At 47.6% G+C, this 27,196-nt stretch overlaps 1 protein-coding gene across 2 annotated transcripts in view; it reads right to left on the bottom strand.

Annotated features, from left to right (window-relative positions):
* Positions 1–23,286: 23,286 nt before the first annotated feature.
* The window catches only part of Cgnl1 (cingulin like 1), a 151,119-nt gene continuing 147,209 nt past the window's right edge, over positions 23,287–27,196 (bottom strand). For both annotated transcript variants that reach the window (XM_038321669.1, XM_038321668.1), the window contains exon 19: positions 23,287–26,117. In XM_038321669.1, coding sequence (XP_038177597.1) covers positions 25,985–26,117 — 133 coding nt within the window. In that variant the 3' untranslated portion in view covers positions 23,287–25,984. The remainder of the gene's footprint in view (positions 26,118–27,196) is intronic.

Below are 27,196 nucleotides of genomic sequence, written 5' to 3' on the forward strand. Positions count from 1 at the left end.
CAGAATGCCTCTTTAGATTTGGAGTGATTTTTTTTTTTTTGAAGCAAAAATACTGAGTGTTCCATGCCAGTGCCAATGGATGGCACTTGGGAAAGACTATGAGAGGCACTTACTTTTCCAGTCTGGTTTGCTGTAGTAGAGAATTCCCTATGCAGGATGTATTTGCTCTCAGCCTGTGAGAAGAGAACCAAATAACTTCAAAACACAGAGGCATTCATCTTTCTATCCAAAGAAGACCAGCAATATTCCTTAGTGTTATTTTTTTCTGCTTTTCGGTCCTTTATGAATTTACATAGGCAGGCTGTAGTAAAGCTGTGGGGCAGGTATCAGATTCACTATAGAGCGTGGCGGATAAACAGACGTTTTCTGTTTGATTTCTTCTGCCTTGGATACCCACCAGGCAGCTCCCTTTTCTACCTGCAGGGCTTTCTGGGGTGCCAGTTGTCACTTCTGGTAGGGCCTCTGTGTGTGTCATGAGGGTTGGTCACAGCACGGGAGCTATGAGCTGGCAAGGGATTACACCCTGACATGCTGTACCCTAATGTGGGGCTGTGCCCACCAAAGGAAAGGATGCCGTGTCTACCCACACAAAGCCATGTGAGCTGGTGGGTGTTCTAACCTGAATGTTGAGGGTCTCTGCTATTTGTTTAGCATGATCCTCCTCTCAAAAATACTGTTGCTATCAAAGCTTTCCCATCTTGATTGACAAGGACTTCTGTTCTCTGTTCACCAATCATGATCCCAGGAGCCATTCTTGCTCCCTCCATGCACTCTCTCTCTCACCCAATATTCGATGTCTGTCTCTGTCTTCAGTAGAATCTAAGAACTTTTCATCACCAGGTCTTGAGCTACCATCACCTTGCCTCTTGCTCCTCCAAGGATCCTCTTGAAAGGTCCCTTCTGTCCTTAATTAGCAGTGGTATGTTCACAGCACAGGTCTCAGCTGCCCTTTTTATCCACACTACTCTGCTTAGCTCTGTAATGGCTTCCCAGGTCTTCAGACGGAGGCCTGAGTCTTTTTGACCAACAACTTAAAGACCCTATCAGAGAAAGTGGGGCCCACAATAGTACCTGGTAGAGAATCACACCCAGAAGTCATTCCTGAATGAGTGAGTGGTCCTTTGTCATACTCCTGGGGTTGTGAGCATGTCCAAGTCAGCCCTTCAAGATGCTAACTGCTCTGGGCAGCTCCGTACAGGCCTTAGAAGAAGTCTACCTCTGGCCCCACTCTCCCTCCGACCTGGCCATTCGGCCTCCTACATTGTGCAGCAGGCTGCTTCGTCCCCTCCTCATCACAGACAAATGTTGCCTGCCTTAGGAATTTATAAAACCAAAGGAAAGCTAGACCTGGTAATAATCCCAGTGGCTGAGGCAGCAGCCCTAAGAGTTCAAGGCCAGCCTAGTTTTCATAATGAGTTCCAGGCCAGTAGGGCCACATGGTGAGATCCTGCCTTGAAAAAAAAAAAAAAAACAGTTGAATTATAACTCTATGAAAAGCCCTGAAGTGCAGGAACAGAAAGTCCTAGAAAAAGAGGAGGGGTAGGGGAAATCTGAAAAGGCCACCCCAATTGTGCGGGGACTGTCCCGACACACTCGCACATCTATGCCTTCCCGCATCTCCACAGCCCTCTTTGCCATGTGTACGCCTTTGATGTCAGGCACTAATCCCACATCAGTGCAGACATCTGTGTGGTCCTGAGTCTCCGGCATCAGTCACAGGTGTCAGTCCCACAAGCCCTGCTTATCTGCAACCTTGGGGCAGGGATGGGAGGGAAGAGGGGAGGCTGCGTGCTGTTGCTAAACCAACAAACACAGGCGCCTGGTCCTATCAGCACTCATCGGCTGGGGTCATATCACCAGGATCTCTCTTGGTGACTGCTGGGCTCCCTGATGCAGCTAAGAGAGCAGGAAGTGGTTACTGAGGTCCACTGAGGTAGACTGGTGGTGGGAGACGTTCATGGCAGTATACCTCAGCTGCCTGGATTTAGAGAAGATGGAGTTCAGCTAAAATGGGAGGGACCAGCATGTAAGATGTGTCCCATGACAGCCTACTCCATCAAGCCGAAATGGGGAGTCTGAGATTAAACAGCTGCGAGCTGACAGGTGGCTGAGTCCAGCCAAGTGGAGGCCTGAAGAGAGGTCACCCAGGCACAGGGTGAGCTGCCAGAGTGCCTTGGCCATCCCGATAAGGGGCTCTATCCAGATGGCCTTTACAAGGAGCTGAGCATCTGTCCCTCCTTGGTGACAGGTTCCTGAATTCAAGATTGCCCTGAGGAAAGGACCTGATATTGGGTGAGGCTGTTCCCTCCAGTCCAGGGCAGCTCGTGGGAGCCCCTGACATACACCACTCCTTGCGGCTAAGAATGAAGGGGACCTAGGCCGTGCTCTATGGGCCTCTGCAACTGAACCCTCACGCAGTTCCTCCCTCTACGGCTGTGATGGTCTTGGCTGAAGGGCCCCTTCCCCTCCCCCATCACTGCTGCCAAAGTGCATCTCCCAGCCTGCCATTGTTTGTATATCTCCTTTAGGACAGGAATACCTTATGCTTCTGTTACACGAAACACATAGCAAGAAGTAAACACAATGTGCTCAATAAGAGGTCCTCCTGCCTCAGACTAGGAGTTCAAATACGGTGACCACTCATAAGAGTAATCAATCACTTTTCTTCCTTGAGCCTCAGTTTCTCAATCTGTAAGATGGGAGATGGTCATTCTTGCCTTTTAGGGTTATTAGGGTAGAAAAAACGGTGCCAAAAAGATGCCCAGTCGGTACTGGATAAGGTGAGAGGTTGTTTCCTGTGCCCTTTACTCAACCGTAATCGACAAAGATCTGATTATTCAGTAACCGGAGAGAATGTAGGGAGAAAGAGTCAACGCGGAGGAAGCAATGGAGGCATCCTGGGAAAAACCTTGTCCCTGAGAGGTGAAGGGGCATTGGAGATAAATGAGACCAGAAACTCTGGAGTCTGAGATGGGAGGGAGAAGTTGAGGGGAAGACCAAGATCGAGCTTAAGCCGTGTCTCAGAGCCTGCGTCCTATTTCAGAGCGGCTCAGCTTCAGTCTGCCCTCTGTGACTTAGTGTCACTAACATCTCTGCACACGCTGTCTTGGCCGTGTTTATCTCCCCCAGCAACATTCTCCACGGACAAGCAGCAGGGCATATCATAAATACCAGGCGTTTCCTCCCTCTCGGTTAGATCTCGGGACAATGTATTTATCGCTGGCTCATCATATGGGCCACCACACATGCTACAGAAAATAGGAAACAGTCTGTATTAACAGGGAACTGTGGAGCCCGGCTCTCTGGCATCCTGTCTCCCACGGGCTGGGCCAGGCCGGATACCCCACTGCAAGCCCACTTCCGGTTGCCTCCATTCCCCCTCCCTCAGCAAAATTGTTCAGTGCTTTCCTGTCCTGGCTTAGAGAGGGACCTTTGTCCTGTCTGCATCTGCATGGGGTGAAAGGGGAAGGTGTGTCGGACTGAGGGTTCGTCCTCCACCACTGTTCTGGCGATTTCAGCACCGCCTCCCTAGCAGGACTGTGAGTCACAGAGTCCATATTCAGACACTGGGTTTTATGTCAGGTTATTTTGTTTAAAACCCAAAGGAATCAAACAGTTGCAAATGTGCCGTGAGTTAAAACTTAAAAGGCTAGTAGCGTTTGTTTTGAATACTTGACTAAGCTCATCTCAGCTGGCTCAGTCTACTGTGGTGACTGGGCAGTTTGAAATGGGCCTCAGAAGACAGACTCACTTTGACCAACTCACCTAACTTACGTCACTTTGTAGAGCTCTACAGCCTTGCATTCATTCATTTTGCTAGCCACCCTCTCACCTGCTAGCTCAGTGTGCATCCTTTTATTGTGGCTTTTAACTGGCCAAGTGTTCTAGGGCTGGAGGAAATGCAGGAGTGTTAAGAGTCATCCCTTGCCTTGGAGAAGCATGAGAGGGTAGTAGGAAAGAGGGGTGGGGCGGCCTGAAAGGGTTGGTGACTTGGAGACCTCACCCTGCAGTAGGGACAGAGACAGAGCTGGCCTAATACTCATATATACACATGGTGTCCACAGTTGTCCTGAATTTTACCATTAAAGTTTATCCTGAAGGCCCTGGGAAGTTCCTGATGCCTTTCAAGGATTATAGTTCTATGAGACAAGACAATGAATAGCTTCTCTAGGCTGTTACACAAACAAGGGGGCAAAGGATAAAGGATGTGGCCTTCCTTACTCAGGTGTCTGCTTCGGATGAATGCATAGACTACCTGAAAGAAGTTCAACAAATCATCCTTCATGACTAAATGTGGGAAGATGTTTCAGAATAGCAGAGATAAGTGGGGGGCAGGGGGAGAGAATGGGGGATCTTTTGAAGTCTAGAAAAAGTTTGGAAAACTCACAATGGGAATCTAAGCAAAAAGGAAGCAAAGGATGGAGAAATGATTGACAACATCCTAAGTCATTGAGGTTGTGTAAATTCAAACCACAGAAAGATATAGATTCATACATATGATAGGATAAAGAAAACTCTTCACTTTTCCTGTGCTGCCAGCAGGGAGCCGAGTATAAAGTAGCACAGTGGCTTTGGGGAATATTAGTTCTTCAGAGGATTAAATATAGACAGAGCACTGGCCCAACATATCACTCCCAAGCATACATACAAGAGAAATAAAAGCGCAGGTCCACTCAAAAGTCCAGCCACCAGCACCCACAGAATTATTCATAGTAGTTCAAAAGTAAAGACAGGGCTGAGCGGATACCTCAGCCCTTAAATGTGCTTGCTTTACAACATGAGGACCTGAGTTCAATCCCCAGAACCCATGTGAAAAAGCCAGGCATTATAGTGTGAGCTTGATGTCCTGGCACTGGGAAGACTGCAACAAGCAACTCTCCAGGGTTCCCTGGCCCATCAGCCAAGCCTACTTGGTGAGGACCAGACTAGTGAGAGACCTTGTCCCATGCCCCACCACCCCAATTCACCAGAGACACGACAGCCGAGGTTGTCTTCTGGCCTCCACACACATGGGTTTACTCCTTCCCCCACCCTGTATAATAAAGGTAACCCAGATGTCCACCAGCTAATAAATGGGTGAAATGTGGCCAACAGCCAGGTGATCGATCTGACTGATGTCTTCTGAGCACCCCAATAACAAAGGCAAGAAGGCAGAAGAATGGAAAGAGCCCTTATATATAGCAGGGGTTGTGTTGCTCAGGGCATCTGTGGGTCCCCTATAGAAAGTTTCCCATATTATCTCATTCTGTGTTATATATATTTATGTGCATATTAACATATAACTATACATACATTGTGCCACATCCTCCTTATGAAGATGACGCTCTCATAAACTTCAGCTTACAGGTGGGAAAACTGACCTCTAGAAAGATTACATAATCAGCCTATGGTCTGGCCATCAATAAGCTGGAGTAGGAACATAAACCGGGCTGCTGAGCACACACTTAACTCCGCGGAGGTGATGCTGCCTCCCCTGAGGGTCAGGACTGGAGACAGGTGCAGGTGGAGGTCACGTTACTGCCTTGGGAGGGGCCCTAGTGGCTGTGGTCTCAGCGAGGGCGAACTGGTTCTATGAGTGTGGCAATGGCGTGCAGAACTGCGCATGGATGGTGGATTCTGTGGTTATGACTCAGGGCTTTTGGAGATGGGCTCGTTTACACCTTGGCTCGTTTACAGCTTGATGCATTCTGAGGTGTGGAGGAAATGAGGCTGGACAATGGGTACGGTGGTTGCCTGTGGGGCTTTGACAACCAAGGCAGGTTGCATATAATCCTGGGTGGTAGAATGTAGACATAGTCTGTGCCTGGAAATCCTACGAATTTCAGAGATGAGCATGCCAAACACATGTCTCTGGGGGATTCCTGCCACCTACCAGCCCAACGTGGCAAGAAGCAGACTCCTGAGGAGCAAAATAGTTTGTCAGTGGTTTCCAAACTTTCTGTTACGGATAGTGCCTCTCAGCAACACTACAAACAGTGTTTAATATACAATTGTATGTTGAAGAGTAATTAACCTATTTTCAACATTTCCATTAATCAAGGAGATTTACAACAGGCAATCAGAGCCTCTGCTGGGTGGAGTACCAGTTCTCCCTGGCTGGAATGCTGTGAGCCCTAAACCAAGAAACAGCCACCTCACTGGCCAACGCAGCTCCCCGTGGGAGCCATGTGGTCTCTTCCTGTAATATTCTCAGAGTAATAGAATGTCTTCGGGTCCCTGTGAATTCATCGCCAGGCCCTGAGGAGTGCCTGGGTCCTGTGCCAGGAGTCGCCGTCCTCATTCTGTCCTTTGTGGTAAGGGATGGCATGGTAGGAAGCAGTGCAGAGTGCAAGCGGCTGAGGCTGAGGCCACCTGGGCCACTGGAGGATGAAATGGTAATAGCAGAAGAGGAGACAGTGCTGAGATTGCGCACTCTTCCCTCTCTGGCTTTCTCAAAAGTTGTTCAGCACGTGGGGTTTTGTTCTTTCCAATAAAGGCAATCCAACAGGTGTGGAGCCTACACTACAATAAGTATAACATGAATCGGTTTTGTGTTTTTAATTTTTCTAATAGCCATTTTTTCCATTGAAACTAGGACCTCATTCATGCTAGGCAAGTGCTCTACCACTGAGGTGTATCCACTCCCCTTTTAGAGAGAGAGAGAGAGAGAGAGAGAGAGAGAGAGAGAGAGAGAGAGAGAGAGAGAGAGAGAGAGAGAGAGATTGAGCCAGGTGTGGTGGTGAATGCCTTTAACCCCTGCACTTGGGAGGCAGAAGCAGGCATATTTCTGTGTTCAAGGCCAGACTGGTCTACTGTGCTTGGCCTTTTTCTGTCCTGCCTGCCAGCTCCCAAATAACCACATGGAGACTTCTTGTTGATTATGAAACCTTGGCCAATAGCTTAGGTTTGTTTTTAACTAGTTCTTATAACTTAACCCATATCTTTTAATTTAGATTCCTTTACATGGCTCAATTACCTTTACTTTGTAAAGCCCATGCTGCTTGCTCTGCATCCCTGACAGCTCCTCACAACTTGGCCCTTCTTCTTCCCAGCATCCTCTGTGTTCAGAAATCCTGCCTAGCAACTACTCTTTATTAAACCAAAGTGAATGACACATTTTCACAGGGTACAAAAAGATTATTCCACAATAGTCTACATAGGGAATTCCAGGATTACATAGAGAGATCCTGTTTTAAACATTTCATTTCATTTTTAAAATGTATTACTTGGGGGGCTGGAGAGCTGGCTCAGAGTTCAAGAGCACTAACTATTTTGGCAGATAACCTAGGTTCAGATATTAGCAACCATATAGAGGCCACAAGTAGACAACAGTCTACAACTCCTGTTCCAGGAAACCTCTCCATGGCTGCTACATGCACACGGTGCACATGCCTATACATATACTCAGGCAAGCACACAGACACATATAGTAACCAAATATTTAATAAAATAGAATTTTTAATTGCATATGTGGAGGGGTACACGCATGTGAGTGCAGGTACCCCTAAAGCTGGAGTTGTGAGCGGCTCAACTCGGGTGCTTGGAACTGAACTCAGCCCTGCAAGAGCGGTAAGCATTCTTAACAAGCCCTCTACCACTGAGCTGTTCCCCCAAAAGCCCTTTTAGCCCATTTTGGAGAAAAAAAAAAGCAAAAATGAATTATACTGGTATATTTTGTTTAATCTATACATCCAAACAGTATAATTTCATCATTGATATCCATGTCACAGTTAACACTGCAATAGTAAAGTTTTGGAGGTCCACTTTGGATTTATGAGCTCACCATCTGTTGAGACTAGTTCTACCCAAAGTGCTCAAGAGCCATGCTGATTAGTGGCTACACAGCTAGTCAGAGGAGGGTCTTCAATTGAGGGCATCTTGGGACCTTCTCCAGACTCCAGGCCAGCGCTGGCCCTGCTGTAGTACGAACCGTGTTTTGTTTCAACCCAAGCAATGGTTTCATTTAAGATACCCTTAAAAAGTCTTCCAGTGCCGGGCAGCGGTGGCATGCGCCTTTAATCCCAGCACTCGGGAAGCAGAGACAGGCGGATTTCTGTAAGTTCGAGGCCAGCCCGACTGCAGAGTGAGTTCCAGGGCAGGCTCCAAAGCTATGCAGAGAAACCCCGTCTTGAAAAACAAAAAGTTCCCAGCCCAGTGACCTATCCAGGACACAGTTGCCTAGGAGAGGCCCCTGCAGAGTCTACAAGGTCTCAGGAACCTAAACTCCATTTAGTTAGATGGGTTCCCAGCTATGGCGACTTTCCCTTGACCTTTCTCTTAGCGCATACCCTTCCTAGTCTTTACCAAGTGGCTCTATTCAAGGGCCAGTTCAGTGGCTATTTTCTGGTTATGCTGACTGGGATTTAGAACAAGGCTAACGGCAGGAGAAGCTGAGAAGCCATGAGAGAAAGGCCTCCCAGAGCAAGCTCCCTACAATGCCCCAGTCTCTGGTTCAAGTCCTCTGCCCGTGGGCTCTGGGAGAGACTCCTCAAACTGCAGAGCAAGCTCCCGTTGACACTCACTGCAACCTCTGTGTTTTCAGATGTTTGGAGCCAACTGATCCTGACAGCCCCAGCTCACCTTGAGGCCTGGGCCACCTTCCTGGGTTCAGAATGGGCTGAAGCCTGTGCCTTATCTCTGCGGTTGCTTCTAGATGGCAATGCCACCATTTTGTCCCAAAGGCCCATCAGCATTTTAAGACAAATGGTCTAGGGCCAAGGGCCAATGATAGATGCAGTCGCATGCTCTGGGCTTTGGGGTCCTCCTGTGTCCTTTGTACTAGCAGAGAGGACTGGTGGCCCCTGTGACCCTGTGTCCTGTCCATCTCACATCCTGTTTCTCTTGCTGGAAGCTCCAAGCTGCCCATAAATTTCTCCCAATACCCAGGTGACATTGTATGGTTCCTTCCTGTCCAGCTCACACCAATTTGCCAGGCTTGTGTGTAGCTATTCAGTTCTTCTCTCTGCTCGGTTCTGTTGTGGAATATTATTTTAAGATGTGTTGCATTTGTTTATGCTCTGGAACATTTGTTTTAATGATGCAAAGATGTATTGCATTCTTTTATGTTGCATTTGTTTAACTCTGTGAAGCTGTGTTACTTTACTAAAGAGCTGAATGGCCAATAGTGAGGCAGGAGAAAGGATAGGTGGGGCTGGCAGCCAGAGAGAATAAATAGAAGGAGAAAGGGAGAGAAAAAGAGAAGAGGAGGAGCACACCAGGGGCCAATCACCCAGCTACATGGTGAGCCTAGGAGTAAGAGAGAAAGTAAGATTACAGAAGGAAGAAAAAAGAAAAAGGGCAGAGGGTAGATGAGATATTTAAGATAAGATATTAAGATAAGAAAAGCTGGCTAGAACCGAGCCAAGCTAAGGCCAAATGTTTATAAGAAAAGTCTTCTTATGCAATTATTTAGGAGCTGAGTGGCAGGCCCCTCAAAGAGCAAAGAACTAAGAGCCATAGTGCTAAGAATAAAAACAACATTTTGACATTCCAACATGGGGCTAGAGTAAAAGAAAATCCAACAACAGGGAATCTGACACCTAGCTCCCTTCCTGGATGGTCGGCCTCTTGGCAGCAGAGACAGGGTTTGTTGCCAATTCTCTACTCTGGTTTCTTCTCATCTATTTTCTTCCTGTGCCTAGAAAGTAAGGGAGGTGGTATGTCAGGAGAATGAGGCATAGGGAGGGGGCATCTTATAAAAGCAGACAAGTTGGTGGGAGGACTGGAGACCCCCTCCCCACCAGGGTCACATGAAAGGGACAGAGCATGGATCTCCAAATGCAGAGAAGGCAAGTGCTACGCTAGTGACCTGTCATTCTCTTCTCCATGACTGTCCCTGGAGCATCTAGCCTTTCCCAGATCCCTGACCCATCTCCATGTTCTGGAATGTTCTCTTTCTTAATCAGCTGCCTCTAATTCTATCTCATGTATATAATTCAATCCTTCATTCCCAGGACACAAGAACCTGGGAATCTCAGTAGGTGCCCTCCAGACTCCAACCTATACCTTCATAGCAGGGCAGGAGGGAAGCAGAAAAGGGGTAAGAAAGAAGAAAATAGGGGATATTGTGCCAGATATTGAGAGCAAAGGATAATATGTAGTTTCTGCTGAAGAAATGGCTCATCAATTAAGATCACTAACTGCTTGAGTTCCATTCCCAGCACCCACACAGCAGTTCGCAGCTATTTTTAACACCAGCTCCAAGGGATCTGATGCCCTCTTCTGGCCTCCCTAGGGAACTGCACCTCAGATGAGTGTACACACACACACAAACACACCATTAAAAACTAAATAAGAAAGGTAATATACAGTCAAATTAAACTCTAGGCCAGACATGACCTCAAGGAGAGCCCACTAGCAACTGAGTCTTAGCATGGTGCTGCCAGGGCAGGGCGGGAATGGTATCTCCTGGGGGAGAAAGTCAAGAGGGTTTGTGTTAATCGCTTCTTTTACTGTTATTGAAAAGCACCTTACAACAGCTACTTAAGGAAGATAAGGTTCATTTTGGCTCACAGTTTAAGGGCATACAGCTCATCGTGGTGGCAGGAGTCTGAGGTGGCTCATCACGTGTGTCCAGTGTCATGAAGGACAGCAATGAATGCTGGTGCTAGCTCTGTCTCCTTTTTGCTCAGTCTGGTTCTGCACCTGTAGAATAGTGTCCCCTACCTCCAAGGTGTGTTTCTCAACTCAGTCCTAGCTGGAAGCATTTCCACAGACATGCACAGGAGTCTGTTTCCAGGGTGACTGGAAAACACAGTTGGCAATGAGGAGGAGTTATCACAGAATGGGGGCAGACCAGCAAGCATCCTGCTCGCGAACTCCTCAGGGGAATCAGAGATACAGGGTCCTCTGCATGTACACCTGCTCGCACATCTGTATCATTGCACCGGAGCATCCTTAGGAGGGACAAAGGTTCTCAGGAATTAAAACCAATTCATGGAGATTTTGAAAAACGAATCTAAGGCCAAACAAATGTTTTTTTGTGGTCCTATGTGTTTCAGAAACTCCTCTCAACTCTAGGAAATTATATCTCGGGTCAGACACTCAGGGTGTCTGTGATTGTTAATTAACCCAAGTCTAAGAGAAATAAACATTGGGGCACACTGTGTTCTGAGTGCTTCCCAGCCCACTGCACCCTATGGTGCACTCATCAACTATTCTTCCTAAAACTAAATAAACGACTATTTGATATTTATTTAAGAGACAAAACTTTAGATAGAAGGGAAGTCTGACTTCAGACCAGAATCATGTGCAAATACCAATTATGCAATTCTAGGTGTTATATTTATGTAAGTGGGCCAGTATAATAGCACATGCCTATAATTCAAGCTAGTTAAAAACCTGAGACAGGGGAATCACAAGTTTGAGAACTGCCTAGCTATATAGCAAGTTGAAGGCCAAACCAGACAAGTTACCAAGATGTACCTCAAAATATAAAATTATAAAAATAGAGTCGAGGATATACCTCAGTGGTAGAGCACTCAACTAGCACCAGACCCATCTCCACCCTCTGGCTCCACAAATAATCATCTCATGAACTAAATAAAAGGAATCAAAGTTGGCTCAGTGGTTAAGAGCACTCTTTGCTTTTGCAGAGGAGCTGGAATTTGGCTCCTAGCATCCACATGGCAGCTCACAATCTTTAGTAACTCCAGTTCCAGAGATTCAAGCCCCTTTCTGGCCTCTGCTGGCATTGCACACACATGGTGCACACAAATAGATGCAAGTAAAATACTACCAGAAAAATCTAAAAGATGGTTTTAAAAGTTCTCCCTCCTTCCCCCTTCTCTTTCCTCCTCCTCTCTCTTTTCCTGCTGGCCCTCCTTTCCTCATCACCTCCTCCTCTCTGCTTCTCCCCTTCTTTCTTTTTTCTTTTCTTTTCTTTCTTTTTCTTTTTTTCTTTTTTTCTTTTTTTTTTTTTAGACAGCGTTTCTCTATAGCTTTGGAGCCTGTCCTGGAACTAGCTCTTGTAGACCAGGCTGGCCTCGAACCCACCTGCTTCTGCCTCCCGAGTGCTGAGATTAAAGGCGTGCGCCACCACCACCTGGCTTTCTTCCTTCTTTCTTCCTCCTGTGTCTTTCCTTTGAGATAAGCTCTCATACATAGCCCAGGCTGGCCTTGCTCAAGGGTCTGCTTTAGCTTCCTGTGTACTGAGGTTACAGGCCTGTGCCACCTTATCCAGCTCATAGAGGCCTTTTTCAATAAAGAGCCTCCACGAGGGAGGGAAAAGGTTTGATTAATGCCACCCACCCAGGAGGCAGGGTACAGTCACATGTAATAACATGTGTTGCTCAGAAACACACTGGGGACTTTTCAAAGGGAGCTTAGGGTGAAACCACAAGTCAACCCGGCCCAAGGAAACAGATTAACCCTGGGAGCTGGAGGAAGAAGACTGGCCTAGAGAAGCACGGGCCGTGACTCTGCTCACCGTAGGTTAATTAGCAAACACGGATAGGAGAGCAGACGTCCACACCTTACCATGATGGCCTTGGACAGAGGGCAGGGGTGAGTCCTGGGTGACAGGCTGGGCACTGCAGACGCCTGATGAATGTGGCAGGATATTATTTCACACAGGATGACACCTGGCTGAAGGGGGAAAGTCCTTCCGTATTTGTGTTGCTTTTATTGGTTGATGAATAAAGCTGTTTTGGCCAATGACTTAGCAGAACAAATAGAGTAGGCGGAGCCATGGAGATGCCATGTAGCTGCCGAATGAGAAGGACACCAGACCCTTACCGGTAGGCTACAGCCTTGTGGCAATAGATAGATGAATAGAAATGGGTTAATTCAAGATGTAAGAGTTAGTTAATAAAAAGCCTGAGCTAATAGGCCAAACAGTGTTGTAATTGATATAGTCTCTGTGTGATTATCCAGGTCTGGGCAACTGGGAAATAAGCGTAGTCTCCTTTACACCTGGCTAACTATAACCTGGTCTCTGCTGAGACATGATTCCTCCCACCACAAAAGTCCCCATGACCTCAGCATAGCCTGTCCCTTTTGGACCCCATTTCCAAACTCTTTTTTTAAAAAATATTTACTTACTATGTATACAATATTCTGTCTGTGTGTATGCCTGCAGGCCAGAAGAGGGCACCAGACCCCATTACAGATGGTTGTGAGCCACCATGTGGTTGCTGGGAATTGAACTCAGGACCTTTGGAAGAGCAGGCAATGCTCTTAACCTCTGAGTCATCTCTCCAGCCCCCATTTCCAAACTGCTAACTCTCCTCACTGCATCAATACTTGGGGTTTTGAACCTCCACCCCATTGCCCATGTGAGACTTTTTTTTTTCCCAAAATACTTACCCGGATTCAGCTTCCTCTTTTTTTGCTAGGGAAATTTGCCTGTCACTTCCTAATTATCCTGATCAATCTGTCAGTAGTATAGTTTCCTGCCATCTTTTTAGCCCTGACCCTTCTCTGATGGAAACCTTTTCCTATGTGGCCTTGGAAGTTGTCAGATCTGCCATCTTCCTACAGGAGGGGCTTGTAGAAAGTGGGGGGCCTGGCAGAGGGTGTTTGGATTGGGAATGAGAGTGAATAGCCTGCCACATTCATCAGGCATCTGCAGTGCCCAGCCTGTCACCCAGGACTCACCCCTGCCCTCTGTCCAAGGCCATCATGGTAAGGTGTGGACGTCTGCCCTTCTATCCGTGTTTGCTAATTAACCCACGGTGAGCAGAGTCATGGCCCATGCTTCTCTAGGCCAGTCCTCTTCCTCCAGCTCCCTGGGTTAACCTGGAGAAAACACAAGAGACAAACCACCAATAGCTCTGTCCACACTACCCTTTGGATTCTGGGAAGCCTGATGTTGTGGTTTGACTGGCCTTGATTGGGATGAAAGACCTAAAACAGAAAACAGCCTTATTCTCTGCTTGCCTTTGGGTTGTATACCACGGTAATAGCTGCTGCGCTCTCTGCTGCCACCCAGTGGTTATTTTGACAAAGGTCAGCTGAGAAATTTAATCCAGGGGCTCTTAATAGTCGTCCATGGGACCAGCAGATTGTCTTAAATCCTCGAGATTATTCTGATGCACATTCAGAGTTTAGGAGAAGGCAAAAGGGCTTGCTGGCAAGTCTCATGACCTGAGTTCAAGCCCAGGACCCACATAGTGAAAGGATGGAGCTCCTTCCCACAAGTGGCCCAGAGACCTCCACATAAGAACTCTGTCACGTGTGGATCCTCACACATGCCATGAATAAGTGTAATTTTAAAAAAATGAAAAGAACTAAAACTCTCCATTAGTTGTATAAAAGTATTGATCTTCCTTTTCGGGAAGACAAAACCTGAGAACGGTATTTAAGCCTCTAGATCTTCCTTTTCAGGAAGACAAAAACCTGTGAATGGTATTTAAGTCTCTAAAACAGTATAGCACCAGGAGTTGGGGAGATGGCTCCGTCCATGAGTACCTGGGGGAGAAACATACAGACCTGAGCTCTGATCCAGAGCCCACATGAAAAGCTAGGCACTGCAGCGCATATGCGTACCTCTGGCCTCCGCGGGCATGCACACCCACTCACACACACGTGCACACACAGGGCATGGCTTCGAATCTGTTTTCTAACTATCTTCAATCATCCTTCATTTACCCTAGGATCTAAGGCAACTTGAAATGCCTGGGGTCCACCCTTCATCCCTGTGTTCACTTTTCCTAAAGTGAACTCGTTGGAATGATGGTTATTTCAAAATAAAAGCCTCCAAGCCCTCACCTATTGTCAGGCCCTCTTAGACTGTGTCCTCCAGGAAGCCTTCTCTGATTGCCCTAGCGGACAATGGTCATTCCTGTTTTGAACCTCGCACTTCGTTTTTCAGTGCTTCAAATTTTAATTCTTCCTTAATGAGTTCTTAGTGGACTTTCCTAACCCAACGGAGCCTGAGGTCTGAGCCCTCCTTATTTTGGCATTGGCTAGTTAGGGTTCGGGTTTGGGTTAGCAATCTCTCTTTAAAGAAACTGTCAAACAGGGACACATGGCAAACGCTGGGATCAGAATCGTTAGAACAGAAGCGAATAGAGGAACATGAAGCGACCCTGGCAAAAGAAACCTTGATGGGTCTACAGCTCTCCTTGGGACTGTGCCTCTGACTGGTGAGGCCGCTTTCACAACCAGGAACTGCTCTAGCTCTTCGAGAAGAAGCCCATTAGCGCCCTCTGCTGGCCACTGCATGTATTACACCAGAACTCGGTTTAACTGGTAACCCGGAAAGCTTTTGGCCTCCATCCTCTTTTTCGTTGTTTTTGTTTTTGCTTTGTTTTGTTTGTTTTTCGAGATCCATCTGCTTCTTAAAGAGCCCAATGGGAAACCCTGGGGCCTGCAGAAAACTTGAGCGCCACAGCTACCATTGATGTTTAGTGATTATGGATTCTGTCTTCCACAGACTACAGGGCTTTGATCCAAACCTGTGGTCACCGCAGAGGAGATGAGGCCAACCCCGGACAGTAATTTACCCAGTTACCCACCCCCTTAGTCTCCACCCTCCTTGCATTTCCTCTCTAGAGTCTCTTTGGTCTCAACACTGAACTTTTGGGGTAGAGATACCTCAGGTCTCATTTGAGACTTGGGGCAAGAGAGGAACTTGAAACAGCACGAGAGACTGTGTGCTGGCAGCTTTCATGCCAACTTGACACAAACTAGGGTCATCTGAGAGGAGGAAACCTTCACTGAGGAGCTGTCTCCGTAAGCCCCGGCTGTAGGCAAGCCTGCAGTGCATCTTCTTAATTAGTGATTAATGTGGGCAGGTGGTCCTGGGTTCTCTAAGAAAGCAGGCTGAACAAGCCAGTAAGCAGCGTCCTCCATGGCCTCTGCATCAGCTCCTACCTCCCGGTTCCTGCCCTAACTTCCTTTCCTCCCCAAGTTGCTTTCGGTCCTGGTAACCTAAGACAGACGGGGAAAATGGCAGAGCGGGGGAGGGGAAGGTAAGTGGAAAGGCCAGTTCACCAGTGGCTTGGGTTCACACATGGGGATTTGGCCTTTGCAGGCCTCGGCCTCTGCCACCTCACCCCTCTCAGAGGTGCTCCCTTTGTGTCGCTGGTGATGGCTGGCAAAAGCAAGCCCTGTGAAGAGCCTTTCCTCAGGGCCACCTCCCTGGAGCATGAGTCCTGAGACCTAGTAACTGTCTTCCTTTTGGTGAGCCATCTAGCAAGCTTCCTGAGAGGCTCCAGCGGGAGGTGTCAGCCAGAGGGGTCCCAGTCCCAGGACCCACACTTTCTCTATCTTGTGAAAATCCTCTCAGGTCTTTCTGTTGCTGCTGGTGGTGAAAGTCTCATGTAGCTCAGGCTGGCCTGGAATTCACTGTGTACCCAAAATGCGCTTGAACACCTGATCCTCCTGCCTCTACCTCCCAAACACTCAGGTTACAGGAGTATGCCACTGGCTTCAATTGGCTTTACTTTTTTTTTTTTTTTGCTTTGTTTTTTTTATTTTTGTTTTTGTTTTGGGATTTTTGTTTTTATCAAAACAAGTTTTTTTTCTGTGTAGCCCTGGCTGTCCTGGAACTCTCTCAGTAGACCAGGCTGTCCATGAACTCAGATCTGCCTGCCTCTGCCTCCCAAGCACTGGGACTGAAGAAGGCATGTGCCACCACTGCCCAGCTCTTTGTTTTTCGAAGAGTTAGTTTATTTTATATATAAGAGTGTTGTGCCTACATGGATATATGTGCACCATGTGTGTGCATTGCCTGTGGAGGCCAGAGTGGGTATTGAATCCCCTCGACCTGGAATTCTAGACGGTTGTGAGCTGCCATGTGGGTGCTGAGAACTGAACCTGGCTCTGGAAGAGCACCAGCGTCCTCACCTCCGGAGCCACCGCTCCAGCCCCTGCCTTTACTTTTTTATGGCCACCTAGGAATTCTGGGGACATGAAAAGTTTAGCTTGGAAGATATAGAAACTGAAAACATTTGGGCCTTATTTTTCACTTCCAGGAGACTTATTTTTCACTGTTTAACGTATTGTGGTATTTACATGTTCTATGAGATGCCACTTAAAAATTACACAGACCTAATGTATAAAATTAAAAGATAAAGAATAGAAAAATCATACTTTATAAAATATACCTCCATTGGGGCTGGAGAGATGACTCAGCGGTTAAGCACACTGACTGCTCTTCCAAAGGTCCTGAGTTCAATTCCCAGCACCCACATCAAGCAGCTCACAATCATCTGTAGCTACAGCTCCAGGAGATCATAGGCCATCTTTTGGCTTCTGTTGGCACTGAGTTCATGTGCACATTCACACACACACACACACACACACACACACATTGATACACTTAAAATTAAAAATAAGATATATCACTTCTTTTATGTATTTTTATTTTATGTGTATTGGTGTTTTGCCTGCATGTATATTTTCATGATAGTGTTGGATTCCCTGGAACTAGAGTTACAGACAGTTGTGAGCTGCCATGTGGGTGCTGGGAATTAAACCTGGGTCCTCTGGAAGGGCAGCCAGTGTTCCTAACCTCTGAGCCAACTCTCCATCCCCCAAATAAGTCATTTCTAAATATGGAAATTCTGAAGCTGCTGGTTGAACTGTTTGTAAATCACTGGTCGATCCATTCGTTCTGTTGCCTCGTCTATGTATGTATTTACTTGGCCTGAAGAGCTCCAGTGGTAAACGTGGAGTGCTGAATTACCTGTTGCTGTATTAGACTCTCTTCCCAGATCTAATGACGTTTGCTGTATGGAATCCAGGGCTTCAGAACTACATGCATACGTCTCTGTGACTTCCCCCTCGTCAAACTGATCCCTTCATCGCTACACAGCAGTCTTCTTGGTCTTTTTCAACAGCTTTTTACTTAGTCTGTGTTGTCTGATAAAAATAGAGCGGCCACTGTTCACTTTGGGTTTTCTTTTCCACCTACCATCTTTTCCGGCCCTGCACTTTTAGTTTGTCTTTCATAGTGAAACACGTTTCTTGTAGGCAGCGTATAGGTGGGTTTTGGTTCCTAAATCCATTTAGTTGTTCCATATCTTTGGATCAGGGATTTTAATCTGTGGACCTCCAGGATTATTATAATGTTTTTGTTTCTGAAAATTTGATTGTCTGCTGGTTGTTTTGTAGATTTTTTTTGCACTATTACATTTTTGTGGTTTGGATTATATTATATAGATATCATATATTTTGTCTTTGTAGAGATGCGGTTTGACCCCTCTCTCTTCCAGTTACAAATGTGCTTTGCCAGGCAGTTCCAGTCTTTCGAGCCTTTATTTTATAATAGTAGCTTCCAGATGTAGGCCTGCTATAACCATTTCTTGCAGGATGAACCAAATGATGATTAACTCCAAATTTTTGCTTGCTTTGGAAAGTCATTGTTTCTGTTCGTACCTGGATCATACTTGATTTGGAACCCCCAGTTTCTGAAGCATTGGTATGTAGGTCCATGCCGCCTTCCCCAGCTTAGCAGCTGTCGAGTACAGTTAGCTGTTGATACCTCAACAAAATGAACTAAAACCCTCACTTAGAAGTTCTCAGTGATCTGCTGTAACCGTGTTATGGTACCTATTTCTGTCTTCCTCGTATTTGGAGCCCTAAAAGTCTGTTCCTGAGGTTGAAGCAAAGTCACTGGGACTCTTAATGTGCTAGAAGCAAGCTCTAGATATACGCTCAAAAGCACCCACACCAGGGATGACTGGGGGATGCACGAGGCTTCCAGCCTCCATATCACTGGCTCTTACAAGTGATGGAAGCCCTGATAGTTATCCTGGATGTGCTTGACCTTTTCACATGACCTTGAGGAGGTCACTGGACTTTAGTGGGCACCAAAAAATTCAGAAGCAATGAAGCACAGAGACGTAAGATAACAGGTTGTTCTGTTGTCCATATGGGAACTGTTTAGACCACAAACACATTTCTACGTCTCAACTAAAAATATATGTTTAAAAATCTCATAAGGAAAAAAAAGATAACAGGTTATGAAGTCTAGGAGACTGTGGAGCGACTGATTCCTCTATAGCCCAATTTCAGAAAGTGAATGACGTTTATTGAGCTATCCCTGTGTAAATCAGGAACTAGCATTCGGGGTTTACACTATTCTTATACTAAAGGAGGAGAGTGCAGACAGGGTGCAGGTGACAGCAGAGCCATTTTCGAGTTTCTTAGAAACCAAGAAAATCTTCTCTGGAAAGAGAAGTCAGGGACGTAAGGGGCCAAGAGTCCCAGAGGGAGCTTGGCTGGTTTCACAGAGCTCTTCCCTGACTTCAGGGAACTTTGTACCTGTCTCTGAAGATTTGCAGGATGCTTGTCCAATGATGGAAAGGGACAGATGAAACATAAGGTCGCCTAAGTCACCAAGCTAAAACCAAGATGACCAAAGAGCTAGATTGGCCATTTTATCAGCCAGCCCCCTCAAACAGGAAGGAACTGAATTAGAGGCTTCATGTTTATCCCACTGTTCAAGCCTATATCTAGAAAACAAGTCTGGCCTAGACAGGCCAAACAGAACACAGTGAGTAAGGCAGGCAGGAGAGCATGCGGGGGTGTGGGGAGGGGATTTGCAGAGAAGAGAGCAGGCTTATCTGCCTTACACTCAAAGGCCTCAGGCTCCAAATACAGACTTCCATCCAGAGGTCAGGGGCTAGAGCTCTCAGACAAACCACCCAGCCTTTGTGCCTAGGGAAGTCGGCAGTGCCACTTGGGAAGGACAATGAGCACAGGCCCCATACAGGGACATTCTAGGCTGGTAAGAGCAGCAGATCTGTAATTTCACCCCCTGTGTACTAGTGGGCAACCTCGGGCAAACTTTCTCTCTGTTCCTGTTCCCAGGCACCTGAAAGGAAATCTAGGTTTGCCTAACTGAAGCTCCGTCCTCCTAAGAGAGTTTAGCTGTCCATAAAGAATCATTTCCAGGCTGGAAATGCAGCTCACTTGGTAGAGCATTTGCCTACCATGCAAATCTACCATGCATGAGATGCTGGCTTCTATCTAGTGTCTCATAAAAACAGGACATCACGGCACATATCTATAATCCTAGCACCTGGGAAGTAGAGGTAGGAGGATCAGAAGTTCAAGGCCATCTGTGGCTATCTTGCAAATCCAAGACCAGCCTGGGCTGCATGAGACCCTGGCTGGAAAAAAAAAAAGTTAGTCTCACTGCCTCAAAATACTACTGTGGCAAAGCTGATCGGACTGTAGGGATTCTTTCTACTTTGTGAGTCACGGGAGAGGGCACCTGTCACTTCCCTAGTCCATAGCACACTACACCGAGGCCAGAATCCTATTCCCATAGGTGGAGTCTCACTCCCACTGGGAAAGGCTGAGGGCAGAGGCGTCTCCTCCCAAAATGAGCTGCCACAGGCACTCCACAGTCTCATGATTCCTCTGGGCCATCCTGCGCCAGGATTCAGCCATCCTCTGGACAGAACAGTCCCCACCTACTCAGGCAGCTAGAGCTCCCCACATGACTCCTCCCCCAGCTTGGCAGAGACTCTGCAGCCAGCAGCGAAAGGCTTGACAGTGACCTCAGTGGGCACAGAGTGATCTGTGCTGGCTTCAGTTTGCAAGAGGAGTTGTGAATGTCAGGTTGTCACATTGTCACCGTCCTGTGACAGCCACTCTAGTGATACACCGTTCAGTTCTGCAAGAGCCACCCACACTCAGGGACATGCAAATGTTGCCTAAATACCACCAGTGAGACAATACAGAGTCCAGTGACAAGCCAGAGTAGCCCTGTCACCTGGATCTCAGGCCGAGAGAAGCCAGGTTAAGGCTTCAGCAGAGAATATTCCAATAAAATGATAATTCTGAAGACTGCAGCTGCCAACTGCTCCAGACCTCTCATTAGAACAGCTGAAAACAGGCCAAAGGGTCATTGTGATCTCTGGCGGCCCCTGGTGGCTGTGCTAAGTGGAAGCAGGTTTCCATGGTCTAGGGGGCAGGGGCGATTAAAGGCAGGTGGATTAGAAGGGCATGGAGCCCCTACCACAGGAATGACATGAATGGCCCCTGTCTTCCTGGGTCAGTGATGTTGGTAGATGAGCAGAGTGTACTCCAGAGCCTGACCCAGACCTAGTTCTAAGTGTCCACATCATGCCCCGTGCCTTTGGCAAGGTTGTGTGCCTGTCTAGGTCATCTCCCTTGCCCACCCGCCCTGCCCAGGACACACTCCAGGGTGGTTGTAGGTGAGTCGGTACAGAATGGCAGGAAAGCCAGGCACACACCAGTCCCTGCACAACACACAGACTTGGGGGAAAACTGGGTATTGAGCAGAGGGCTTAGCGAAGCAAAAGGAAAAAGAGGCATTCAGCATGACATAACCATCATGAATGACCGTGCCTAACTTCTATCTCCACCACTATTTAATTACACTGTAGGTAAGCACCCAGGGGCACCCAGCTGACTGTTTAGCACTGACAGCTGCCCCCTGTTGGCAGGTTCTACAGGTGCACGGCTGCTGCTTGCAGCGAAATGCACAGCTTGCCCAAGATCAGGATTCCTGACTTCCCAGAGCCTCTACCCTTCTCCTAAGGGCTGTGTTTATTCAGCAAAGCTCTAGGCATCCTGGCAAGTTGCTGACCACCTGTGATGAGACCGAGTAGACAGAGTCTGCCTGTGGGAAACTTGTGCCCTTCCTGCATACGGTAGCTGTCGCGTTGACTGGCTTTCAGAACATCTTCCTTCACCTCTATAAATCCAGGACACACATTTGTTCTTTTTCTCTTTCTGTCTTCCCCTCCCTCCATCAGTCCCTTCCTCACCCTCCTTCCCCCTCCCTCCCTCATTGTTCTTGAGGAAGACTTGGGCTAGGTCTTATGTCAACAAATGGGAAATTTGGCGGAGACCTTAGCGCAGGGCTGGCGTGTTTAGCTGGTCTGAGAACAGGGGCCAGGTGTGTTGCCTCTTCTGGAAGGCCAGGCATTTCTAGATTGGGAACTCTTAAGCCCCGAAAAAGAACTTGCTATTAAGTTGGGGTTTTGTTTTGTTTTAATTAGAGGAAAAAAAAATCTAATGAGCTTTCCAAGAGAAACAGGACTAGGCAATGTCCACAAGGTCAAGGGCGGAATGTCAAGAATGTGGAGGGCGGACAAGGCAGGACTTCCCTCACTCTGGGCTCCACGAACTCCTCTGTCCTCCTGACAGCTCCAGGACAGTTACACAGACTCACCCCTCCCAGGAGATGCCGAGATGAGGCAGATAAAGAGGTCTGCATCCAGCCTGTAAGTTAGATGCTGGCAGGAAGATTTTCTTTACAAGTTATAAAACTATGCCTCAATATCTATCTGCCTTTGCAACAAATCAGATAACTTATGCAGAGGCTTTAGGAGCTCGTATCATGCAAACATCTCACATTTGGGGTTGCTCCTGCTTTGAATGAGGGGAAGCAGTGCCTGCAGACTAGCAAGGAGGACACGTTTATATACATAGGGACATGATGTGGGATGTATATGTGTTGTTCTTATTGGTTAATGAATAAAGCTGCTTTGGCTTATGGCAGGGCAGAATATAGCCAGGATGGAAGAGATATATAGAGAGAGTAGGCAGAGTCCATGAGATGCCATGTAGATGCCGAAGGAGAAAGACGCTGGGGCACCAGAACCTTACCAGTAGGCCACAGCCTCGTGGTGATACTCAGAATAATAGAAATGGGCTAATTTAAGACATAAGAGCCAGGACTATGCTTAAGCTATTAGCCAAGCAGTTTTGTAATCAATATAGTTTCTGTGTGATGATTCGGGTCTGGCCAGCCCGGAAGCAAGAGAGCAGTCTCCTTCTACAGGGACAGGCACCAGGACCAGCTATGATGTAATAGGGCTCAATGAAGGGCAGCTACAGAGTCCAAGCAGTATTGGAAGACTCAGGAATGACACTGAGGAATCTAGAGAGCCATGACTACCTTTAAAAAATAAAGTACAATGGACAGGTGGGTCACCCAAGGCCCACGGAGCATACCCAAGATTGCTACAGGCAAAGAAACGCCCAGGGTTCCACCCACAGACCCTCCAAACCAATCACCTCAGGAAGCTAGAGTCTAGAGAGAAGTTCCCTGAAGTCAGTCAGGGTGGGGGGACAGAGTTGACATGGTGACCCGTGGAAGTCCCTTCTAGAGAGAAGTGGCTCTAGCTCCATGAGAAATGGGGGGGGGCTGTTGTGACAGCAAGAAGGAGCATTGCTCAGCTGGCTGGCCAGCAAGCCCCAGATGCACCCATCCCCAGCTCGCCAGGGGTTACCCAAGTGTGCCACTAAGTTTGCCTTTTTCTATGTGTGTTCTGGGGCTCGAACTCAGGTCCTCATATTTGCACAGCGAGTAAGTGAGCCACACAACATCCAAACGCCACAGAAATCAAGCAATAGAAAATAATACAAGAGCCAAGGTTCCTGTCAGCTGACAGTTTATTGAAAGGAAATCTTGCTTTATCCAGGAAGTTACTTGCATAGAGGTAGCTGTGATAAAAATGTCTCTTCCCCATGACAACACGTAGTAACCAAACCTTACTGAAAAACAAAAGCCCCACTGAGTATACCAATTGTCATGGTGGAACGACACACTGAAGCAGGAAAATAATTATAAAAGCCATACAGTGATTGTCTCCTCAGCATTGCATTTGGCAACATGTGTTCACACAAAATATTTTTAAGCTAGCTAAAGAAAATACTCTTGAGCAGGATTAGTTCTTAAAGCAATAAACGGGAAAGCACATATACATAAGAAAACAGAGGGATGGTGACCGGGTCAGGCTGAGAAGGACCTAGGACCCTATTCTCACCCTGTCCCAGGATGCCTCTCTCAAGACCACAAAGAGAGCAACTTGGGACTTGTGAAATCTCTCTAAATCTCAGTTCAGTGTCATGCCGCTACACACAGCCCACTTGCTGTCCACTCCATTACAGCACAGGAGACCACACACCTGACCCTGGCTAGCCTCCCTATTTTGGGGGTGTCTGTTTCCAGTGGTGGCTTCTGTTCTCTTTCCAGGGGCTGTTTTCCTTCATTTCCCACGGCTACCAGAAAGACCTGATTGTAATGAGGGCTGGCTGATTTTGTCAAACCCCAAAACGAACACCCCTTCCTCAACATCTTGACTTTTCTCACCTGAATCTCTGGGGTAAGCAGGCTGTGACATTTCTAGGCTTATTGCAAGTGTGTAATGAAGGCATGAGGAAATTTCAGGAGCCAAAGAATTCCTGTGAGTTCTGGGGGACCAGCCAAGCAGCTGCAGGCTGTCAAGTTCCCAAGAGGGCAGAGGGCATAAAGGCTGGGTATAAGGGGTTCAGCCTGCAAGTCAATCTATCACCCACTCCTTCCTGGATTACAAGAGGCCAGAGGTTGGTTGTTGTTTGAGACAGGGTCTCCTATGGACTCCTATATCCCAGGCTGGCCTAGAACTGAGTGTGTAGCCAAGGACGACCTTGAACTCTTGGTTCTCCTGCCTCCACTTCCTGAGTGTTGGGATTACAGGCACGTGGCGCGCCATATCTTGATTACAGAGTTGGGGATTAAACAGGGGGCTTCATGCAAACTAGGCAAGCGGTGTTCCAATTGAGCTACAGCCCCAACCCGACAGGCAGACGTTTTACTTCCTGACACTGTGTTTCTAGTGCCACAGTCCGTGCCTGACACACTTTGATGGACAGTGTATATTTGTTAAATGGAGGAATTACTGAAAAGGGAAACCTCTCTCCATACCCAGAGAGAAAGCAGGACCCAGCTGTGTCGAGGGTGAAAGTGACCCTCATGAGGTGTAATAGAATTTGGTTCTCCAGTAGCAAATGTTCATCCTTCAGTTCCTTCCACTTTAAATCTGCACTGGGCAGGTCATGGCAACCTGGTCTCCAGGAGTCCCCACATCAGGAAGCTTGGAGACCCTGCTTCAGCGTCTGTCACCTGTCTTACACACATAGCCGACTTACAAGGTTCTTTTCACTGTCACAATCTGAGGTGATACAGGTAGGGCCAGGAGATTGCAGGGATACCCAGCATCCTCTCAAGGTCACCTTAGCATCAGGCACTTGCTCTAGGATCTCATTCCTGGGAACGCCCTTCAGTTGGCAAGCACCCCCAATTCTTTCCTGCTTCCCATCATTCCAAGCTCCAGCTCAACACAACTCTCCCCACCCCCTTCTTTGCACATCCTCCATCTTTCAAGAACTTCTCCGTATTCCTTCTTACACCAGCCCCACACCCACATCTTCCTGTGTTCCTTTCCCTATGAACTTACTGGATGCCTCCCACCTAAGCTCATAAACCTCATCTCGTAGCCTCTCCTACTCCTCCAAATCCAGGCCTATCTGAGCATTGCTTGCAGGCCTGCCATGGAGGAAAAGGGCCAATGAGACCTACCAACAGGACTCCTGTCCTTTGAGAAGCACAGCACGCGTTAAAGACCTCATCTGCATCCCCACTCTACCTGCTTGAAAGAAACTGGGAAGTGGGACGTGCTCTGAGCCTGGTTTAGATGAAATAAGCAACCAAGGACACAGACTCCACCCTAGGCAAAAGTCTCCTCCCCACCATCAATGAGCAGATTTCCCATACAACCCAAGGCTAACTTTCCACTGCCTGAGCCCCTCTGATTTCCAAAATAGCCTTCACTCTTCCCCCCTGTGCCTCTGCTTTGTAATACTTGAGATCTGGTAGCTTTATATTTTAAAAGATAATCCGTATGGATGTGTGAACTTTGCAAAGATGTCACACTGCAAAGGCTCTGGAACATTCTAAAGTAGAACAGCAGCAGTCTTGAAGGTCTGGTTTAAAATATGTACAGTTTATACACTTCATTCCTACATGTGGCTATCTCATTACAGCTAGCATTTTGGAACCTTTCTCGGGGCAGCAGAAGGGGTGATAGCAGACAGCGGTGCACAGCAGGGCTTCGTCTTAGCTGCGTTTTCCGAGATGTCCCCATTAGGTCATTTTAAACTTCAATAGCTCCCTATCTAAGACCCAAGGTCCCTCAGCCACACAGAGGCCCTGGGAAGGAATGTGCGGTGAATCTGACGTCATCCACAAGCCCCCTTTTGTGCCTTCTGCTCTGGATGGCTGCAGTGGGATCAACAGGCCTTGGAAGCAGGCTCAGATCTGGCTGGTGATGGTGCTGTCTTTGGGAAAGGAATAGCTCAGTGGCGCTTCGTAGAGGCTTCCCCCGTCACTGCTGAGGTCGTCGTCATCTGAGTCATCCAGGACTTTACTGGGCAGCGTCTTGAGTCTGCAGAAGCACAAAGGAGATGGTTCTTGACCCTGGTTATGGCTTGTCTCTGATTTGGAGATGGGGGAGAGGGTTGTCGGACTCCTGACCTCCACCCCACTGCATGCATATCCATGAATTTGCCTGTACCAGATGTTTCCTTAGCAACAGGGGCAAACTGTCTGTTACTTCTGAACAATGTTGGGGTGGGCCACGGACAGTATAGCTGATTTCTCCTTTTGCCTAGCTCCAATATGGCTGGTCAGGGTGCTTCTGATTCATTATGAATCTCACACACTTTTGATTTCTGAGACAGGGTCTTATGCCACCCATGTTGGGCTCAAGCTAAGTATGCAGTCAAAAATAGCCTTAAAGTTTGGATCTTCTTGCCTCTGCCTCTTAAGTGCTAAGATCCCAGGCATGTGTCAGCGCACCTAGTGTATGGGCTGCAAGGGTGGCAACCCAGAGCCTTCTGTACGGGAGACAAGCACTCTATCAGCTGAGCCACATCCTCATGCAATATCGTCTTAATGGTTTATCAAAACATTATCTTTTGCCCATGAAGTCCTTACGACTAACCTTAGGGTCAGTTGTCAGTCCGTGGTAGGATTCTCAGTGAACTGGAGCCATCTGTCACCTTGTGAGAGCTACCTGAATCGGCAGCATAGAACCCCAGGCAGAGGCAGCCTCCCCCAAAGGCTGGTGTTCTGGGTGAGCATGAACTTGCACTTACCCCTCACCATGATAACCCCCACACCGGTCCTGGGAACATACCCTTCTAACCTCATCCTTCAGTTTCCCCTTAGAAGGTATAAATGAGAACTTTACTCTCCAGGCAGCTAGGAGATGCCCCTCCATGGTGGGGTACCCTGACCTGTTCTGTGCCTTGGGTTTTGCTGTGAGCACTGACACGAGGACGGCTTATGTGAGGCCATATTGAACATGTAGGGTGATTCAAGTAGACAAAGTCACTTTCACCTCAAGGATTGGATGACCCCAGAGGGCAACAATGGAAAACTGGTTTGAGGTTTGTAGGAGTAAGCACATTCTGAAGGCACTCTATCCATGCCAGGGGAGCTAAGGACTTTGGTGGGCTGCCA

The sequence above is a fragment of the Arvicola amphibius genome, chromosome 3 (genome assembly GCF_903992535.2).
Source record: "Arvicola amphibius chromosome 3, mArvAmp1.2, whole genome shotgun sequence".
NCBI classification, from domain to species: Eukaryota; Metazoa; Chordata; class Mammalia; order Rodentia; family Cricetidae; genus Arvicola; species Arvicola amphibius.